Genomic DNA, 17,178 nt, shown 5'->3' with positions numbered 1-17,178 from the left:
TCATATGAAAGTCGAGGCTCTCTTCTTTGTTTTGGGATATTCAGTCTTTACGTAGTCATAGAAGAAAATATTCTGTGGGTCGCCCGGATGCAATCAGAGACAGAGCAGGGTGGGTCTTTGCAAAACCTCATGGCTGGGGGGAGGGAATGGTCAGGTACACCGGTGCGACCAATACAAATATTTAGGTGCACTGGCAGATTTTAGGGTGGGAAAATGCGACCAAATGGGCGCACTCTAGATGGAGCCCTGCATACTGCTCACCTGGCGTAATCCAAGTCTCCACAAGCCCTGAGATGCCAAGTTGATTTGAAAAGATGTCATTTACACATTGTTTTAGCTGAAATCTTCACTGTAGCCAGGTGCAGCGGGGGGATGGAGAGTGATTAGATTTCAGCTAAAACCAGGGTGTAAATGTCTTTTTGTGTCAACTTGGCATCAGGGCTTGTGGAGACTACTTTTACATTATGCCAGGTGAGCAGTATAGAAGCATTTTATGATTTTTTTCTGTTTTTTTTTTTTACAATTTTGCTCATGTCCCCCTTCACACTCAGCAGACAGCTCTACCTGCCTGATGTGGCCGGTCTCCATTTCTCCAAACCGGGACCGCACTGGCTGCATTCTGCATGTAGTACACTGACTGTATAAGTACCTCAAACTTCTTCTTCTTCTAATGGCTTTCCGGCAGACTGGATGCCCTGCGGCACATTGCGGCCTCTCACAGAATATTACACAAACTCCAGGGTCCGCCCCCTCCTCAATGCTCCTCCCCCCGGCCGCCTCGCTCTCCTCTTCGACCGCCGTGTCCCCGGACCTCTCGGCCCTCGTGCCAGCGTGCTGACCTCCCTCGCTGCTCGACGGCTCCTGCTTCGAATCCTGCTCGATGGCCTCAAACAAACGGAACTATCCCTTTAAAGCAGGGGTAGCCAAACTACGGCCCGCGGGCCAACTGCGGCCCGCTGCCCGTTTTTAAGTGGCCCGCCATGAATTTAGAAAAAAAAAAAAAAAAAAAATTTTTTTTGCTAAAGTTTAAAACGGAAAACAAAAACAAAAACGGGGGAAAAAACAGAAAAACAAAAACATTAAGAAAATGAAAAACAAAAACAAAAAAACGGATTCCCCCCATTTCGTTTTTTCAATTTAAAACCATTGAAAATGGGTTATACTTGGGCACCCTGACATGGTCTATTTATAAAAAAGAAAAGAAAATACTGGATATTAATCCTAATTTTTTAATACTAATGTTATGTTAAATTATCTCTGTCTTAACCTGTTGGCACAGGAAAAGAAAATTTGATGACATACAGAAATACCCATTGTAATAGGTGAGCGCATCAATAAACTATGTGTCATATTTTTATTTAGGTAGAAATACAATTTTTGATGGCACAAGGGTTTTCTGGTCCAATTCTTTTGCTGCGAAAACTGCCGCGCTTAATATTGTTTGGCCCGCGACTCCTTATATTTTTCTGTTTGCGGCCCACAACCAAAAAAGTTTGGCCACCCCTGCTTTAAAGCCTCTGCAGGGCCGTATTTATGACATCACTGATGATGTCACAATGTCTATGACATCATCACTCCTCAATGCCACACTTTTAATTTACAAGCTTGAACTGGGATCATGGAGCCAATCATGATAACATCTGCCGCTGGAATTATTTCACTCCTTGATGAGGAGGAGCCCCAGCTCAAGGAGTCTGCTCTGCACAAGTTAGACGCCATTGTCAATGACTTCTGGGCTGAGATTTCGGGATCAGTAGACAAAATCGAGGTCTTGTACGAGGATGAGTCATTTCCGAGCAGAGAATTTGCTGCCCTGGTGGCCTCTAAGGTCTTCTTTCACCTCGGAGCCTTTGAGGAATCACTGAACTACGCTCTGGGTGCTGGAGATCTCTTCAACATTACAGATGACTCAGAGTATGTGGAGACCATCATTGCCAAATGCATTGACCACTACACCAAGCTGCGGGTGGAGAATGCCGAGCTGCCAGAGGACGAGGAGAAGAAGCGCATCGACCCTCGCCTGGAGGGCATCGTCAACAAGATGTTCCTGCGTTGCCTTGACGGCCACAAGTACAAGCAGGCCATCAGCATCGCCTTGGAGACCAGGCGCCTTGACATCTTTGAGAAGACCATCCTGGAGTCGAATGATGTGAGTAGCCTCCTGGCCTACAGCCTGGAGGTGTGCATGTTCCTGATGCAGAACAAGAAGTTCCGTAATGAGGTACTGCGGGTGCTGGTCAAGCTCTACATGAATTTAGAGAACCCTGACTTCATCAACGTCTGTCAGTGCCTCATCTTCTTGGACGACAAGCAGGCTGTAAGTGATATCCTGGAGAAGCTGGCGAAGGGCAACCTGCTGGTGGCCTACCAGATCTGCTTTGACCTGTACGAGAGTGCCAGCCAGCAGTTCCTCTCCTCTGTCATCCAGAACCTGCGCACTGTTGCCATGCCCATCCCCACTGTGCCTGGCTCTACCAACACAGGCACCGTGCCCACGCCAGACAAAGACAGTGATGAAATGGAGACGGAAGACAAGACTGGCAGCTCCCCTCCTGGAAAGCAAACCAAACCTAAAGACCAGAATGCCAAGATGATTAAAATCCTCAGTGGTGAGATGGCGATCGAGCTGCACTTGCAGTTCCTTATCAGAAACAACAACACAGACCTAATGATACTCAAAAACACAAAGGATGCAGGCCGAAATTCAGTGTGCCACACAGCCACGGTCATAGCTAACTCTTTCATGAACACGGGAACCACAAGCGACCAGTTCCTCAGAGAAAACTTTGAGTGGATAGCGAGAGCCACCAACTGGGCCAAGTTCACAGCTGCAGCTAGTCTGGGTGTCATCCACAAGGGCCATGAGAAAGAAGCAGTCCAGTTAATGGCGACCTACCTGCCCGAAGACACTTCCCCTGGCTCCGCCTACCAGGAGGGAGGAGTCCTGTATGCTCTGGGACTCATCCACGCCAACCATGGCGGTGACATCGTCGAGTATCTGCTCAGCCAGCTGAAGAACAGCAGCAATGATATCGTCCGTCATGGTGGTGCCCTTGGCCTGGGATTGGCTGCCCTTGGAACAGCCAGACAGGATGTTTATGACTTACTCAAGTCCAACCTGTACCAGGATGATGCCGTTACAGGTGAGGCAGCGGGGATGGCCCTGGGCCTGGTCATGCTGGGCTCCAGGTCAGCGCAGGCCATCGAGGACATGGTGGGCTATGCTCAGGAGACGCAGCACGAGAAGATCCTGCGCGGCCTGGCCGTGGGCATCGCCCTCGTCATGTACGGACGCATGGAGGAGGCCGACGCCCTCATCGAGAGCCTCCGGAGAGACAAGGACCCCATTCTGCGGCGCTCTGGAATGTACACGGTGGGCATGGCGTACTGCGGTTCCGGGAACAACAAGGCCATCCGACGCCTGCTGCATGTCGCTGTGAGCGACGTGAACGACGACGTCAGGAGGGCTGCCGTGGAGTCTATTGGCTTCATCATGTTCAGGAACCCAGAGCAGTGTACCAGTGTGGTGTCCCTCCTGGCAGAGAGCTACAACCCCCATGTACGCTGTGGAGCCGCCATGGCTCTGGGCATCTGCTGCGCTGGAACGGCCAACAAGGAAGCCATCGACCTGCTGGAGCCCATGACCAACGACCCAGTGAACTACGTGAGGCAGGGCGCCCTCATTGCCTCCGCCCTCATCCTGATTCAGCAGACTGAAGTCACCTGCCCTAAAGTGAACCAGTTCAGGCAGCTTTACTCAAAGGTGATCAATGACAAGCATGATGACATCATGGCCAAGTTTGGCGCCATCCTGGCCCAGGGCATCCTCGACGCAGGTGGACGTAACATGACCGTCTCCCTGCAGTCCAGGACGGGACACACCCACATGCCATCAGTAGTGGGCCTGCTGGTCTTTACCCAGTTCTGGTTCTGGTTTCCCCTCTCCCACTTCCTGTCGCTGGCCTTCACGCCCACTGCCTTAATTGCCCTAAACAAGAACCTCGAGATGCCCAAGGTGCAGTACCGCTCCAACTGTAAGCCTTCCATCTTTGCCTACCCACCCACCCTGGAGGTGCCCAAGGAGAAGGAGAAGGAGAAGGTATCCACCGCCATTCTCTCCATCACAGCCAAAGCCAAGAAGAAGAAGGAAAAGAAAGAGGAGGAGAAGATGGAAGTGGAGGTCCAGGAGCCTGATAAGGAGAAAGATGAGGACAAGAAAAAGAAGGAGCGGGAGCCCAGTTTCCAGCTGCTGGAGAACCCGGCCAGAGTGATGCCGCCCCAGCTCAAGAGCCTCAACATGCCAGAGACATGCCGCTACCAGCCCATCAAACCACTGACCACAGGCGGCATCATCATCATGAAGGACACCAGCGAGGAGGAGGAGGAGGAGCTAGTGGAGCTGGTCTCAGCTCATGGCACCAAGATCGAGGAGGAGCAAAAGCCGGAGCCCCCCGAGCCCTTCGAGTACGTCGACGAGTAGAAGCACGTCCACTGAGGTGGCGTCCCCAGGCATCAGAAGCACTGGGATCCCAGCATGTTTGCCCTCTGTCTCCCATACATCAGGGATACTAACAAACATTAATAATATTGATGTAGCAATCTTGTCACTGTCAAGGGAGAAAAAACATTCACATGTTAACATAGTGTAATAGTAATAACATGAATAACCGGTAATCTAATATCTTTCACTGGTCAAATGTACCTGAAACTTTCACAGGTTATTTTTGGGTACCCACTAAATCCATTTATGAAATAAAAAGAAAATGGCCAAATTTTGAGATACAAGGTTTCCCACCCGACAGCAACAGCGGGTTTTTGGGGTGCCAGCCAGAGTTTAGGCTGACAATTTTAACATTTCATATTTTTACACTGTGCAATGAACCCACATACTGTGGGTTCATCACCAAGCAGAATGCAGACAAAATTCAAAGCAATAATCAGAGCACCAATGCAAACAGGGAAGTCCAATATGAAATTTTAATCAGTGTGTTGGAGGTAGAGGTCTTCGGGTATGCCCGACCCCCCGAATACCCCGAGGTCTGGGTCGGTTCCGGTAGCGATTGTCACGGGTCTCGGGGCTCTGACAGTGAAATGCCGGGTCCAATAAGACCCGAGTGGACCCGGCGAGTGGCTGTCAGAGCGTGTAATACCCGAGTGGATCCGAGAAGACCCGTGATCAGCGCTGATCACGAGAGAAACGCATCAAAACAGCACACGTGAGGCTTGTTGTCACAAACTGCAAGTAAATCCATAGAGAAAATAACTAGCAAAGAGCGTTCCCATCTGCAATGAAAATTACTTCCTCGTTTACATGAGGCGCATGCGTACACATGCGCACAGATGCGCCTCAGGCAAACGAGGAAGTGATTTTTGTTGCAGAGAGGTAAGTAACCCTCTTGCTGGTTCCTCTCGCTATGGATTTAATTGAAGATGACTGTTTCCCGTACTTTGGATTATTATTCGATGATCGCATGGTGAGTACACAAGTCACAACATGTATGTGATTGTTTCTAGCGCTGTTGGGTGTGTTTTTGGGCGAAGGAACGGCGGTACCATAGAGACTGCCACTGTACTATCTAACTAGCGTTAACAGTAGCAGCCCCCATGTTTCACTGTGAAACGCACTTTCTAATGCACGCACAGTGAAGATGTTGGCGACGTATCCCTTGTTAACGTTAGCCACATGTACGGCAACCATTTTAGGGCATCCTCCTCCGTCAGAGTAAGCGTTGTCGGTTGTCATGTCTCCTAGTAAAACCATGTCGAGTGTGCTCTGAAACACCTTCAGTCCTCACACGAAAACACTGTCATACTTCCTGCATTACTGTTTCACTCCTCACGCGTCAGTCATCGCACAATACGGCGTCACTCGTCAATCATCAGTCCTCACTCGTCGTCATCACTCCTCACATCTCACACGAAAACGTTGTAATTCCTCCTGCCTTATCACTCAAACTAGCTGTCAGGCATCACTCAAACTAGCTGTCAGGCATCACTCCTCACGTCTCACACAAAAACTTTGTCGATCCTCCTGCAGACTAGTTGTCAGTCATCACTCAAACTAGCTGTCAGGCATCACTCCTCACGTCTCACACAAAAACGTTGTCGATCCTCCTGCAGACTAGCTGTCAGGCATCACTCAAACTAGCTAGTCAGTCATCACATGAAAACGCTGTCATTCGTTGTTTTTGGTTGTTCTTCCATGTGTGATGGGGAAACCACAAGAATGCCTCTGTGAAATGAGCAACAATTTCTTACAACTTCACTTTCGGTTGAGTGATTTTGCGTACTAGATGAATGATGAATAGTTTGACAGTTATTGAGAGTTGATTTGAGTTAATGAGTTATTAATGAGTTAATAACACTCAATAACTGTCAAATTAAATGACAGACTTCAAAACCGTTTACAGTTTTCTGATATACTACTGATGTTCTAATGATACAAAGCTGGTTGAAAATGGGCGGAGTGTTCCTTTAACTCATTGAGTGCCAGCCATTTCTGGAAAACGGATGCTCCCAGTGCCAGCCCTTTCAGAGCGTTTTCAGTGATTTCTCAAGACCCACAGAATATTGTGTGATATTACTATGTAAACACTGAACACGCCCAAAGAACGATGAGACTCTCTTGTATCATCAGCAAAAAAAAGTTTATTGATATCATTTTCCGTTCTTTAGTTATCAGCAGTATTACAGAGGTTGGTTTCACCAGAAACAGATGTTTCAAACTAGAACCTGAGATAATGAGCCTTTTGTGAAATGAAGCATTTCAAGCACATCACTGACTCTGAAGCTAATATTTTCTGATGTAGTGACGTGGTGTAGTTGTGTGGTGCCCTGCGTGCCCCACCCCCCTCAACTGCAAACTCCTCCTCCGTGGGAGTGTCTCTGGTGGCTCTGCTCGAATCTCTGCTACCTGCGTCAGGCGACAAATCTCTGCATGCTGGAACTCATCCCCACACTAACACACAGCCTGCATGCTGGAGCTGGGAGAAACTCACCCCCACACTAACACACAGCCTGCATGCCGGAGCTGGGAGAAACTCATCCCCACACTAACACACAGCCTAACACGCACCAGCGTCTATTTTCGGAGCGCTCCGCCGTTTTTGTGCGCCGGCTCCCAGCGCGACACCGAAAAGCCAAACCATTCTCAGCAGTCCCCGATGAGAATGGTTTGGCTTTTCGGTGTCGGGTGCTCCTTTTCTGGCGGCTAATCGTGTGGAGAAACTATCGCAGCAGAGACAGAGGGGCTCAGTTGTGGGGGCGGATTGGCTGCTGTTCGCAGCTAACGTTAGCTCCAGCCAGAGCAATCTATAAGGCTCTGGCTCCAGCATGCATCGGTTTCCGTGTGCCCACGGCTTCTTCTGCTGTTTTTCCTCACCTTTCTCTAATCTGGAGAGCACTGTCGCCACCTAATGGGTCCGTAAAATAGCTTATACACCTTCAACATCCCCCATATTTTTACAGGAGATGCATCAGGCTTTGATCCACGTCCCACCGTCAAAAAACGCAATTGACGACTTTAGTCGTCATTGGCACTCTACGTTACTATTTGAATTGACGACTTTAGTCGTCATTGGCACTCAATGAGTTAATGTTTTTTATTCTTTATTAGATGTAATTTATTCTTATTAGATGTGTCATAGTTGTGCCTTAATTATTTTGCATCATTTGACTTAATTTTGGTTTGTGGTTGGAATTGTTTTGGAGTGTATTTTTTTGTTTTCTGCCATAGTGGACATGGACAATTTACCAGTATTTTATGTAGACCAATCACTCGAGCAATTGTGATGTGACAGAATGTAAGGAAACAGTGGATGGATAAATCCAGAAGGAGGCAGTAATGCAACATAAAGAATGCCATAAAACATCACAGAAGAAGAAGCAATTGTGATGTCATCAGTCTATGACATCACTGATGATGCCTTCTGGCAGACTCTTTGTGTGTGTGTGTGTGTGTGTGTGTGTGTGTGTGTGTGTGTGTGTGTGTGTGTGAGTGAGTGAGTGAGTGAGTGAGTGAGTGAGTGAGTGAGTGAGTGAGAGAGAGAGAGAGAGAGAGAGAGAGAGAGAGAGAGAGAGAGAGAGAGAGAGAGAGCGAGCGAGCGAGCAGAATTTCGGCCGGCCACGGCTATGCCGTTTTACGTGCGATCGGGCTGAAACTTTCAGGGGGTATAAAGAGCACCCGTGCGGGTGACCTGACGGAGCCGTATTTTTTTATTGGGTGATTATTACCTAATGATGTGATGACATCAGTGATGATGTCACTAATGATGTGATGTAATCAGTGATGTCATTCTCCCTGGCTAAAGGTCCTTACATCGGGAGTGTTTTTTTCATGAGTTTGCACGTCAATAATATTTTCTGAACATAATCAGTCAATACAACCGTGCATACCAACGGCGAAGTTTCGCTGAACGTTATTGCGGCGTTTATTTTTTCGGACCAAGGTCGATTTTTCAAGATTAGCTTCCGACGTGTACACATCTGTTGCTGTGATTGACAGGTGGGTCAAAATTCGCATCGCAATTTCATGCTGTATATTTGCATCGCTCTTGGTGTGTAACAGCCTTTAGGCTAATAAGTTCAGTGATGTTGTCATGTGATGATGTCATGTTCCAGATCAGGGGGGTCCCCACGGGTCCGCTAATCCATAGAATTGGTGATGTCATGTTGCCCGAGTCGCAGGGGTCCTACTTATAGCCTATGCAGAGGAGTTCTGACATCACTGATGATGTCACAATATCTGTGACATCATCAGTGTCTGTCATAAATCACTGATCACTATTGTATCATAACACAACAAAGGCTATGCCGAGAGATCAGGACACAGCTATGGCAACACTAAGCGGCAAATCTGCCAATGAAATCAGCTCACTTCTGGATGAATACGGGATCAAGCATGGACCTGTGGTTGATTCCACCAGAAGTCTGTATGAGAGGAAGCTGAGAGAGGCCATGAGCAAAGGAAACATGGCTGAACCGTCCCCAGACAAAAGCTACTACAGGGAGGAGGAGGAGGAGGAGGAGGAGGAAGAGGAAGTCACCTACCGGACACCAATCGGGAATGAGTACTCTGAGAAGGAGTTTGAGGACAGGAGATCCGACTCAATGCCAAGACCCAAATACAGAGGAAGGGATTTTGTTGATGAGGCCTACATCTATGGCAGGACGTCCACTTACAGAAACGCCTCTCATGTGAGATCAACAACGAGGAAATGTGCCATTGATGCCCTGAAGGCAGCACAGTCCTCTCGCATCATCCCACTCCGGGTGCAGTTCCTGTTCTTCCTGGCTGTGGCAGCGTTTCTCTACTTTGTTTTTTCCAATATGGAGACAACAAACAGTGACCCTTTCAAGAAAATAGAATGATAGTTATGGCATGTTCAGTTTTCAGAGCAGTTTATTACGCATTTTAACACGTTCACTGCCAATGACGTGTTGATACGTCAAAAAAAATCCAACGGTTGACTGCCAATGACGAGTTGATACGTCAAAAAAAAACGGTGGGACGTGGATCAACGCCCCCCACGTCTCCTATAAAAATATTGGAGCCACCGAACGTGTACAACCCATTCCACCGACCCACTAAGTGGCGACAGTGCTCTCCAGACTAGAAAAAGCCGAGCCAAAACTGCAGGGGAACGCGCGAGGAAACCATTATCATACTGTAAAATGGATTGGCGAAAACGCTTTCGCTTTCGCGCATTATCGCGCTGGGAGCTGGCGGTGGGGGATTGCAAATTTGCATAATAGATAATGCGTGCAACACACTTTGAAACACTGGCAGAAAGCCCACAATCGCATGCAGCTTCATTGCAGCTGAGCTCACAACCGAAACGACTCATGCAGACTCGCCCAAAAGCAGCCGCCAGCAGCCAGGCAGCACAGACAGGCAGAGCCTCGCTTGTGACAAACGCTGCAAAGCCACCAGAGACACACCCACGGAGGGAGGAGTTTGAAGGAGAGGGGGGTTTCCTGCTGCTATGGAGGAAATTACTGTTCAAAACTATTGTTTAGATGTCTGACGTCTTACGCCAAAAATAAATGGTTAAAGTGACTGTTCTATCGAATTTCACAAAAAGCCATTTATCTCAGAATAAATTTTCAGACGCTGAAACCATGCTGTATTCTACTGCTAATGCCTACATAACTACTAACTCTACAAACTAACTCTTTTAGACAGAGAAAGCACACATTCTATTAGTTCTTTTGAGATAATTTGTGTTCACAAAATCTTAGCAGAAAAGAATCCTCGGCTCTTGAAAGATGAGCCAGAATCCTCAAAAAAAAAACTTGGCAGAACCTACCTACAGTATTGAAAAAACGTCTGGCAGTGAATGTGTTAACACGTAAGGAATGTGTATGTAATGTATGTATTTTTTGGCATATGCCTACAGTATATATGCATATTTTATCCATCGCTTGAAGGATGAAGTGTACTTGCTTGTAGGGAAAAATATGTAATTGCAGCACTGCTAGAATAGAACTATATCTCGAGAACCGTTTTTTAAGATCGACTTCAAACTTGGCAGATGTGCTGCTGGGAACCCGACTGAATGTCTGAAGGTTATGTTAGCGTCCAGGGAGCGATTAGCTCAAGCTAAATGTGAAGTTCGTTGATGTAGAGCAGTGATCCTCACTATTTTCTCCATGAGAGCCACACTAACCGGTCAAAGTCAAGAGGAGAGCCACTTTTACCGCAAAACCACACAGTAAGCGTTTGATTTAGTTTTTAGTTTATTCAATGATAAAACCAATGATAAAAAATGTAGAACCAATGATAAAAATGTTAGAAACAATTATAAAAATCATAAAAAATTCAGACCGACTTAATAAAAAATTATAAAAGTGATGAAAACATTCACACCGACTTGATTAAAAAAATATATATGAAAACATTCTGATGTCCAGTCTGTCTCTCTCTGGGATGCAGCTCCACACACCTCCAGCTCAGTAAACAGCCTGTGCTTTCCTGGTTCACACAGACACACAGGACATTGCACACAATGCACAGTGGCACAATTATCCACATGAGAGCATAAGAAGTGCTGGTTGAAGGCCTAACCTTCTGTTTCTTAGCAAGAAGAAGAAGTCTTCATAGATCTCCAGTCTGGCTCTCTCTTGTCATGCAGCTCCACACCTCCAGCTCAGTAGGCTAAACAGCTGCTTTGCTTATCGTTAAAACTCTGAAGCTGGGAGGGGGGGTTAACGTGACTTCATTGTTGCAGCTTGTGCATTTCGTCGTTAACGATAACGAGGAAATGCCAGCTGCAACAATACGCCCTGTCTGAAGCACTCTTTCTGCTTCCTCCCACTGACCCAATCCCTCCACGAGGCATTGGCTTGTTTGCAGTGTTGCCAGATACCGTTATATGGTGAGTTTCAACCCCCATTCGGTGCTCCAAAGGGCCACAAACCTGGCAACCACGCAGTTTGACACCGCAGTGAGGGAATTGTTTTGACAGTGATTGTATTATTTATATCAGCCGCGAGCCGCCAATGAAAGAGTGTAGAGCCGCCATCGTCTCGCGAGCCGCACATCGAGGATCTAGGATGTAGAGCTAAATCTGTCTAGAAAAAAAAATGTAATAGAATATCTTCGTTTCAACTGTATTGAGCTCACAAGGGGCAGCTTTGTGTTACGTGACCATCCCTGCTTTGAACGGTTTATCGGCGCTCTCTCCACATAAACACAACCTCGCTCGACCACATGAACACAGAACACAGCAAAACAATGTCCTATCAGTAAAACACGATTTTTAAACACGATTTAAACACGATTTGAGACGGACAAGCCCGTCTTTATTGTCACACGGTTACACATCAACACATGCACGGAGGGCCACAACACACATGCTGACGGTGGCCGGTGAAATTTGTCCTCTGCATTTAACCCATCCTGGCTTTGTCCTTTCCTCCGGGGGGCAGGCCAGGAGCAGTGGTCGCTTTCTCGTACAGCGCCCGGGGACCGACTTCGGATGTTGTCGTCACTGGTCGGATGACGATGACGATCTGATCTTCTGCATACACACAGGGCGCAGCGTCTCTCAACATAAACACACTGCCACCCTATTATATGGGCCAGAAGTGATCATCGAGACTGCTCTAGTTAAAGTGGTGACTGATTTAAGGTTAAACACAAACAACAAAAAACTCTCAATCCTTGTTCTTTTAGATTTTAAGTGCTGCCTTCGATACTGTCGATCACGATATTCTTATAAATAGACTGGAGAAGTGCGTTGGACTCTCCGGTATAGTTCTAGATTGGTTTAAGAGCTATTAATCAGGACGTGACTATGTCGTCTGCCTTGAAGGCCACTCCTCTACCAGTACCGATTTAACATGTGGGGTCCCTCAAGGATCTATCCTGGGACCAGTATTATTTGATCTCTACATGCTACCACTGGGAAATATTAGTAGAGAACACGGAGTGGACTTCCACAGCTATGCAGATGACACACAACTTTCCATTTCTCTTTCACCACATGACACTAGCCCTATCACATGACACTATCACATGACACTAGCCCTATCACATGACACTATCACATGACACTATCACATGACACTAGCCCTATCACATGACACTATCACATGACACTAGCCCTATCACATGACACTATCACATGACACTAGCCCTATCACATGACACTATCACATGACACTAGCCCTATCACATGACACTATCACATGACACTAGCCCTATCACATGACACTATCACATGACACTAGCCCTATCACATGACACTATCACATGACACTAGCCCTATCACATGACACTATCACATGACACTATCACATGACACTAGCCCTATCACATGACACTATCACATGACACTAGCCCTATCACATGACACTATCACATGACACTAGCCCTATCACATGACACTATCACATGACACTAGCCCTATCACATGACACTATCACATGACACTAGCCCTATCACATGACACTATCACATGACACTAGCCCTATCACATGACACTATCACATGACACTAGCCCTATCACATGACACTATCACATGACACTATCACATGACACTAGCCCTATCGATAAACTGTTTCAATGCATTGATCACATCAACCTGTGGATGTCACAAAATTTCCTCCAACTGAACAAGGATAAGACAGAGGTTTTAATGATTGGAGCAAAGGCCCAGAGAGAGAGACTGTGCACTGACTTGAAATCCCTGGCTCCAAATAACAAGCCCTTAGCAAAGAGCCTTGGCGTGTTTTTAGATCCTGATTTGAATTTGAAACTATCACATCGATACCATAACTAAAACTGCATTTTTCCACTTTAGAAATATTACTAAAGTAGGACCGTTTCTCTCCCAGGCAGATACTGAGAAACTTATGCACGCTTTTATTTCTAGCAGGCTTGACTATTGTAATGCTCTCTTCTCTGGTCTTCCTCAGAAAGCCATAAACAAGCTTCAAATCATTCAGAATGCTGCTGCACGTCTACTGACTTAAGCCCATGGCACACCAAACGAACATTCTCAAACAAACACAAACAAACACGAACAAACACGAACAAAGACAAATGTTCGTTTGGTGTGCCATAGCTGTCTGTCCTTGTCTGTTCGTGTTCGGCGATGTTCTGTCATGTTTGCCAGGATTCGACTTGTTCAATCCCGCGTTGTTCGCTGTTCGCTGTTGTCTGGCAACTTCCCATGTTTTCAGTCGCGTATCCATGGAAACGGAGCTCACGCATGCGCGCCTACTGCATGCGGTTGTCTGGTCAGTTTGGTCAGAGCAAGAGAGCCTCCTCTAACGTTACACGCGACGCACCAAACATACGTTTCTCTGCCAACCATGTGCCATCACACTGGGCATCAACAACACTAGCGGGAGACTTCTCCCATGCACTCCCGCAAATAAGTAATGTTATGCGCAGCAAGGTTACATAATGAGGGAGAGAGATAACATCCATGACGGCTAACAGCGAGCTATGCTACTAGCTAGCCGTTCAGAAACACATGTAAACAGCCGTGTGATCACTGAGAACGTCAGTAAAATAAGGAGAGAGCTGCAGGTGCTTATGCAGAACTAGTGCACGATTAAGTGCACAGTGGGTAATGACCCGCTGTGATGAAGAATATAGCGAGATTAACCAGGTTGATAGCAGAGAAAACACTGTTGCAGCTGTCATCAGCAGGACCTCCAGGCTTCAACTAGCGTTGCCTGTCACATGACGCCTTCATGGTCCCTCGATAAAGTCTGCAGAAAGATGCAGTTACCTCACCTCTCTCTCAAGAAGCGTCACGTGAGTGTGGCGTTTAATGCCATCTGTCGCTACAAAATAATTAAAATGGGTGTATCATTGTATTACTCGACATATGTATAACTAACTTTGTCAGTCTGAGCCATCTTCTATGTGCTGTAACACAGTGCAGTTTCTATTTTTCTGGTGTTTCTTTTTTACATGTTTGGTGACTGTTGTGCTGAATATGTTTGGTCGGTGTGCCATGCTTTCAAACAATCTCCAACATCTGCCAACATTCACAGACAATTGTCTGTTGGTGTTTGTTGGTGTTTGTTTGAGAATGTTTGATTGGTGTGCCATGGCCTTAAGACCAGGAGGAGAGCACACATTTCCCCTGTCCTGAGGTCCCATCACTGGCTTCACGGTCAAATTCAGAATAGATTTTAAGATTCTTCTATTGGTTTTTAAATCACTCAACGGCCTTGCACCTGAGTCCCTCTCGGATATGCTTACATCCTATGTCCCCCCTAGACCCCTCGGATCCTCTGGCACTGGCCTGTTAGTTGTTCCCTCGGTGAGGACCAGTCTATGGTGAGGACTAAGGAGTACGGAGAGGCAGCGTTCAGTGTTTATGGTCCTCGCCTCTGGAATAGCCTGCCAGAGCATCTGAGGGCATCACAAACCGAACACACTTTTAAAAGTAAACTTTTTAGTCTCGCATTCCCCTGACTTCCTCCTTCATATTTTAATTTGCTTTTTCGATGCACTATTTTAATGTAATTGTATTACTTTGTTGTATTGTTTTTATAGTTTTATTGTTTTACTGTCTTTTACTCTACTTATTTTTACTGTTAAGCACTTTGAGTTGCATTTTATGTATGAAAGGTGCTATAAAAATAAAAGCTGATTTGATTTGATCTGATTTAAATATAAACAAGAATACTGTTGAATGGGTCATTGAAAAGCATTGTGTTCCCCGTGTGTGTGTGTGTGTGTGTGTGTGTGTGTGTGTGTGTGTGTGCGTGCGTGCGTGCGTGTGCAGGACACCTTGCTGGCAGGGTTCCATGTCCCTAAAGGTCACGCTGCGATGTACATCAGCCACTCTGTCCACCGTGACCCGGAAGTGTTCCAACAGCCCGAACACTTCCTGCCCGAGAGGTGGAGCGGCAGGTGAGGGAGTGACATCATCACTGTGAGGGAGTGACATCATCACTGTGAGACAGTCACACACATGTCTGTGTGTCTGTCTGTCCGTCTTCACAAGATAGTCTTCACAAATGAGGGCCACCTTTATGATTTTGAAGATCAAGATCATTTTAACAGCCAGAGTGATTAATCATATACCGTAAAACTTCAAATAAGGGCCCAGGCGTTTATTATGCTAAATTGACTCAGACCCCAGGCGGTTAAAGGAGACCAGGCGGCTATTGGAGTCAGGCGGTTATTTCTTTATTGCACAAAATTGACCCAGGCGATTATTTTTTTTGGTACAGAATTCCTGCTCAGCAAATACGGAAAGTATGTAATTGCTTATTTAAACCAGTGAGATAGTACTTAGTACACACAAGAGGGTAGGTACAGGCTGTTTTGAACATGCCTAGTATTGTACAACGGTGTGTGTGTGTGTGTGTGTGTGTGTGTGTGTGTGTGTGTGTGTGTGTGGTGTGTGCGTGCGTGCCACAAATGGGGAAGCTTTACATATTAATGCCAGTTCCCAGAGTGAAGGAACCCACTGACCGGCAGTCCATTAAACCGAGGGGCAACCTTCACGACTGAAAAATGAGAATGTGAAAGGCAATGTCTTAAACTTGCATTCTTTCTAATGGCCAGCAGGCGGCCGACTTCACTGGCTGTAAAAATAAGTCAGATTGTATTGAAGTCAATAAGAAACACTTTTGAGAGTTGTGCTCCAGACGTCGATATCATCTACATCTGTGCACTGTGAGACTGCTGTCGAGCTCTCTACTGGAGCTGCGACCCACATATCGTCGCTGTCGGGGCAGGACCTCGAATCTCCACAACAGCAACTTTTCAGGAAGTTAAAAAAAACCTGTTTGCTCTTAGAATACTGAACCAAATGTGGTCAAAGTTGGCACGTCTTAATTGTAGTTAGTTTCCTGCTGAATGTGTCATTATTAATATTTTACCTGGATAAGCTCAAATGATGTTGTTTATATTATCAGTCCGACTTGGAAGCACTCTCTCCCGGCCAGTCAGGCGCTGATGGCCGCCTCCCCTCTGGTATGCACATGCACGAGCCGCAAGCTCCGGGCCGCGGGGGCGCGCGCAGCCGTGCAGCAGTGCTCCCCAGCCTCTCATGGCCGAGGCGGGGGCTTTGGGATGGGGATGAGAGCAGTCTGACATAATGTAACGGTAACGTTACTTTATTCTCGTCAGAACCTACTCCGATTTGCATGTTAAAACAAGTTTGCAGCCTAGGAAGAACTGGAAAACATTTGATTGATCTATTCACGTCAGAGGAAGCCAGCGTTAAACAAAACGATATGAGAAATACACAGCACGTCTGCCGTGTGACTTTTCCGGGTTTAGTGTCCTGCGTGTGGGAGGGGGTACAGACGGAGGTACAGTAGGGGAGGAATTTCGAGGTTTGACTGACAGATTGAGGGCGAATGGCATTACGAGAATTACTCACAAGCTCGTTTGAATGCTTTTCCATTGGTTGCATTTGGTAAAAACCCACACAGAGACGTGAAGGCTGACCAATGGCATTGATTCATGACAAAAAATAAAAATCAGAAAAAATTGATATTCTGGGTCAGCCCACCCTACTCTGCCTCTGCCATCCTACATTTAGACGCCCCCCCCCCCCCCTTAGCTAACCCATTGATACCTGATGCAGCATTTGCGTGTATATCCCTCATTTGTGTGTGTATCCCTTTAAGACCGAGCTATTGGTTGCAGCAACAACAACAAAAAGTGGGGCACTGCTTATGACGTGTGGGATGCG

At 46.7% G+C, this 17,178-nt stretch overlaps 1 protein-coding gene and 1 pseudogene across 2 annotated transcripts in view; both read left to right on the top strand.

Moving 5' to 3' along the window:
- The window catches only part of LOC310778318 (uncharacterized protein), a gene marked incomplete at its 5' end in the record, with an annotated part of 85,202 nt that overhangs the window by 52,831 nt on the left and 15,193 nt on the right, over positions 1–17,178 (top strand). Inside the window, one exon of the mRNA XM_083638702.1 lies at positions 15,253–15,380. Coding sequence (XP_083494828.1) covers positions 15,253–15,380 — 128 coding nt within the window. The remainder of the gene's footprint in view (positions 1–15,252; positions 15,381–17,178) is intronic.
- LOC310778317 (26S proteasome non-ATPase regulatory subunit 1 pseudogene) lies at positions 1,631–4,480 on the top strand (annotated as a pseudogene). The gene has a single exon. The product of its transcript is annotated as a 26S proteasome non-ATPase regulatory subunit 1 pseudogene (transcript).

Source organism: Poromitra crassiceps, assembly GCF_964638095.1.
Source record: "Poromitra crassiceps genome assembly, chromosome: 6".
NCBI lineage: Eukaryota > Metazoa > Chordata > Actinopteri > Beryciformes > Melamphaidae > Poromitra > Poromitra crassiceps.
The sequence above is the reverse complement of the archived record's forward strand: the minus strand, read 5'-3'. Positions and strand labels throughout refer to the sequence as shown.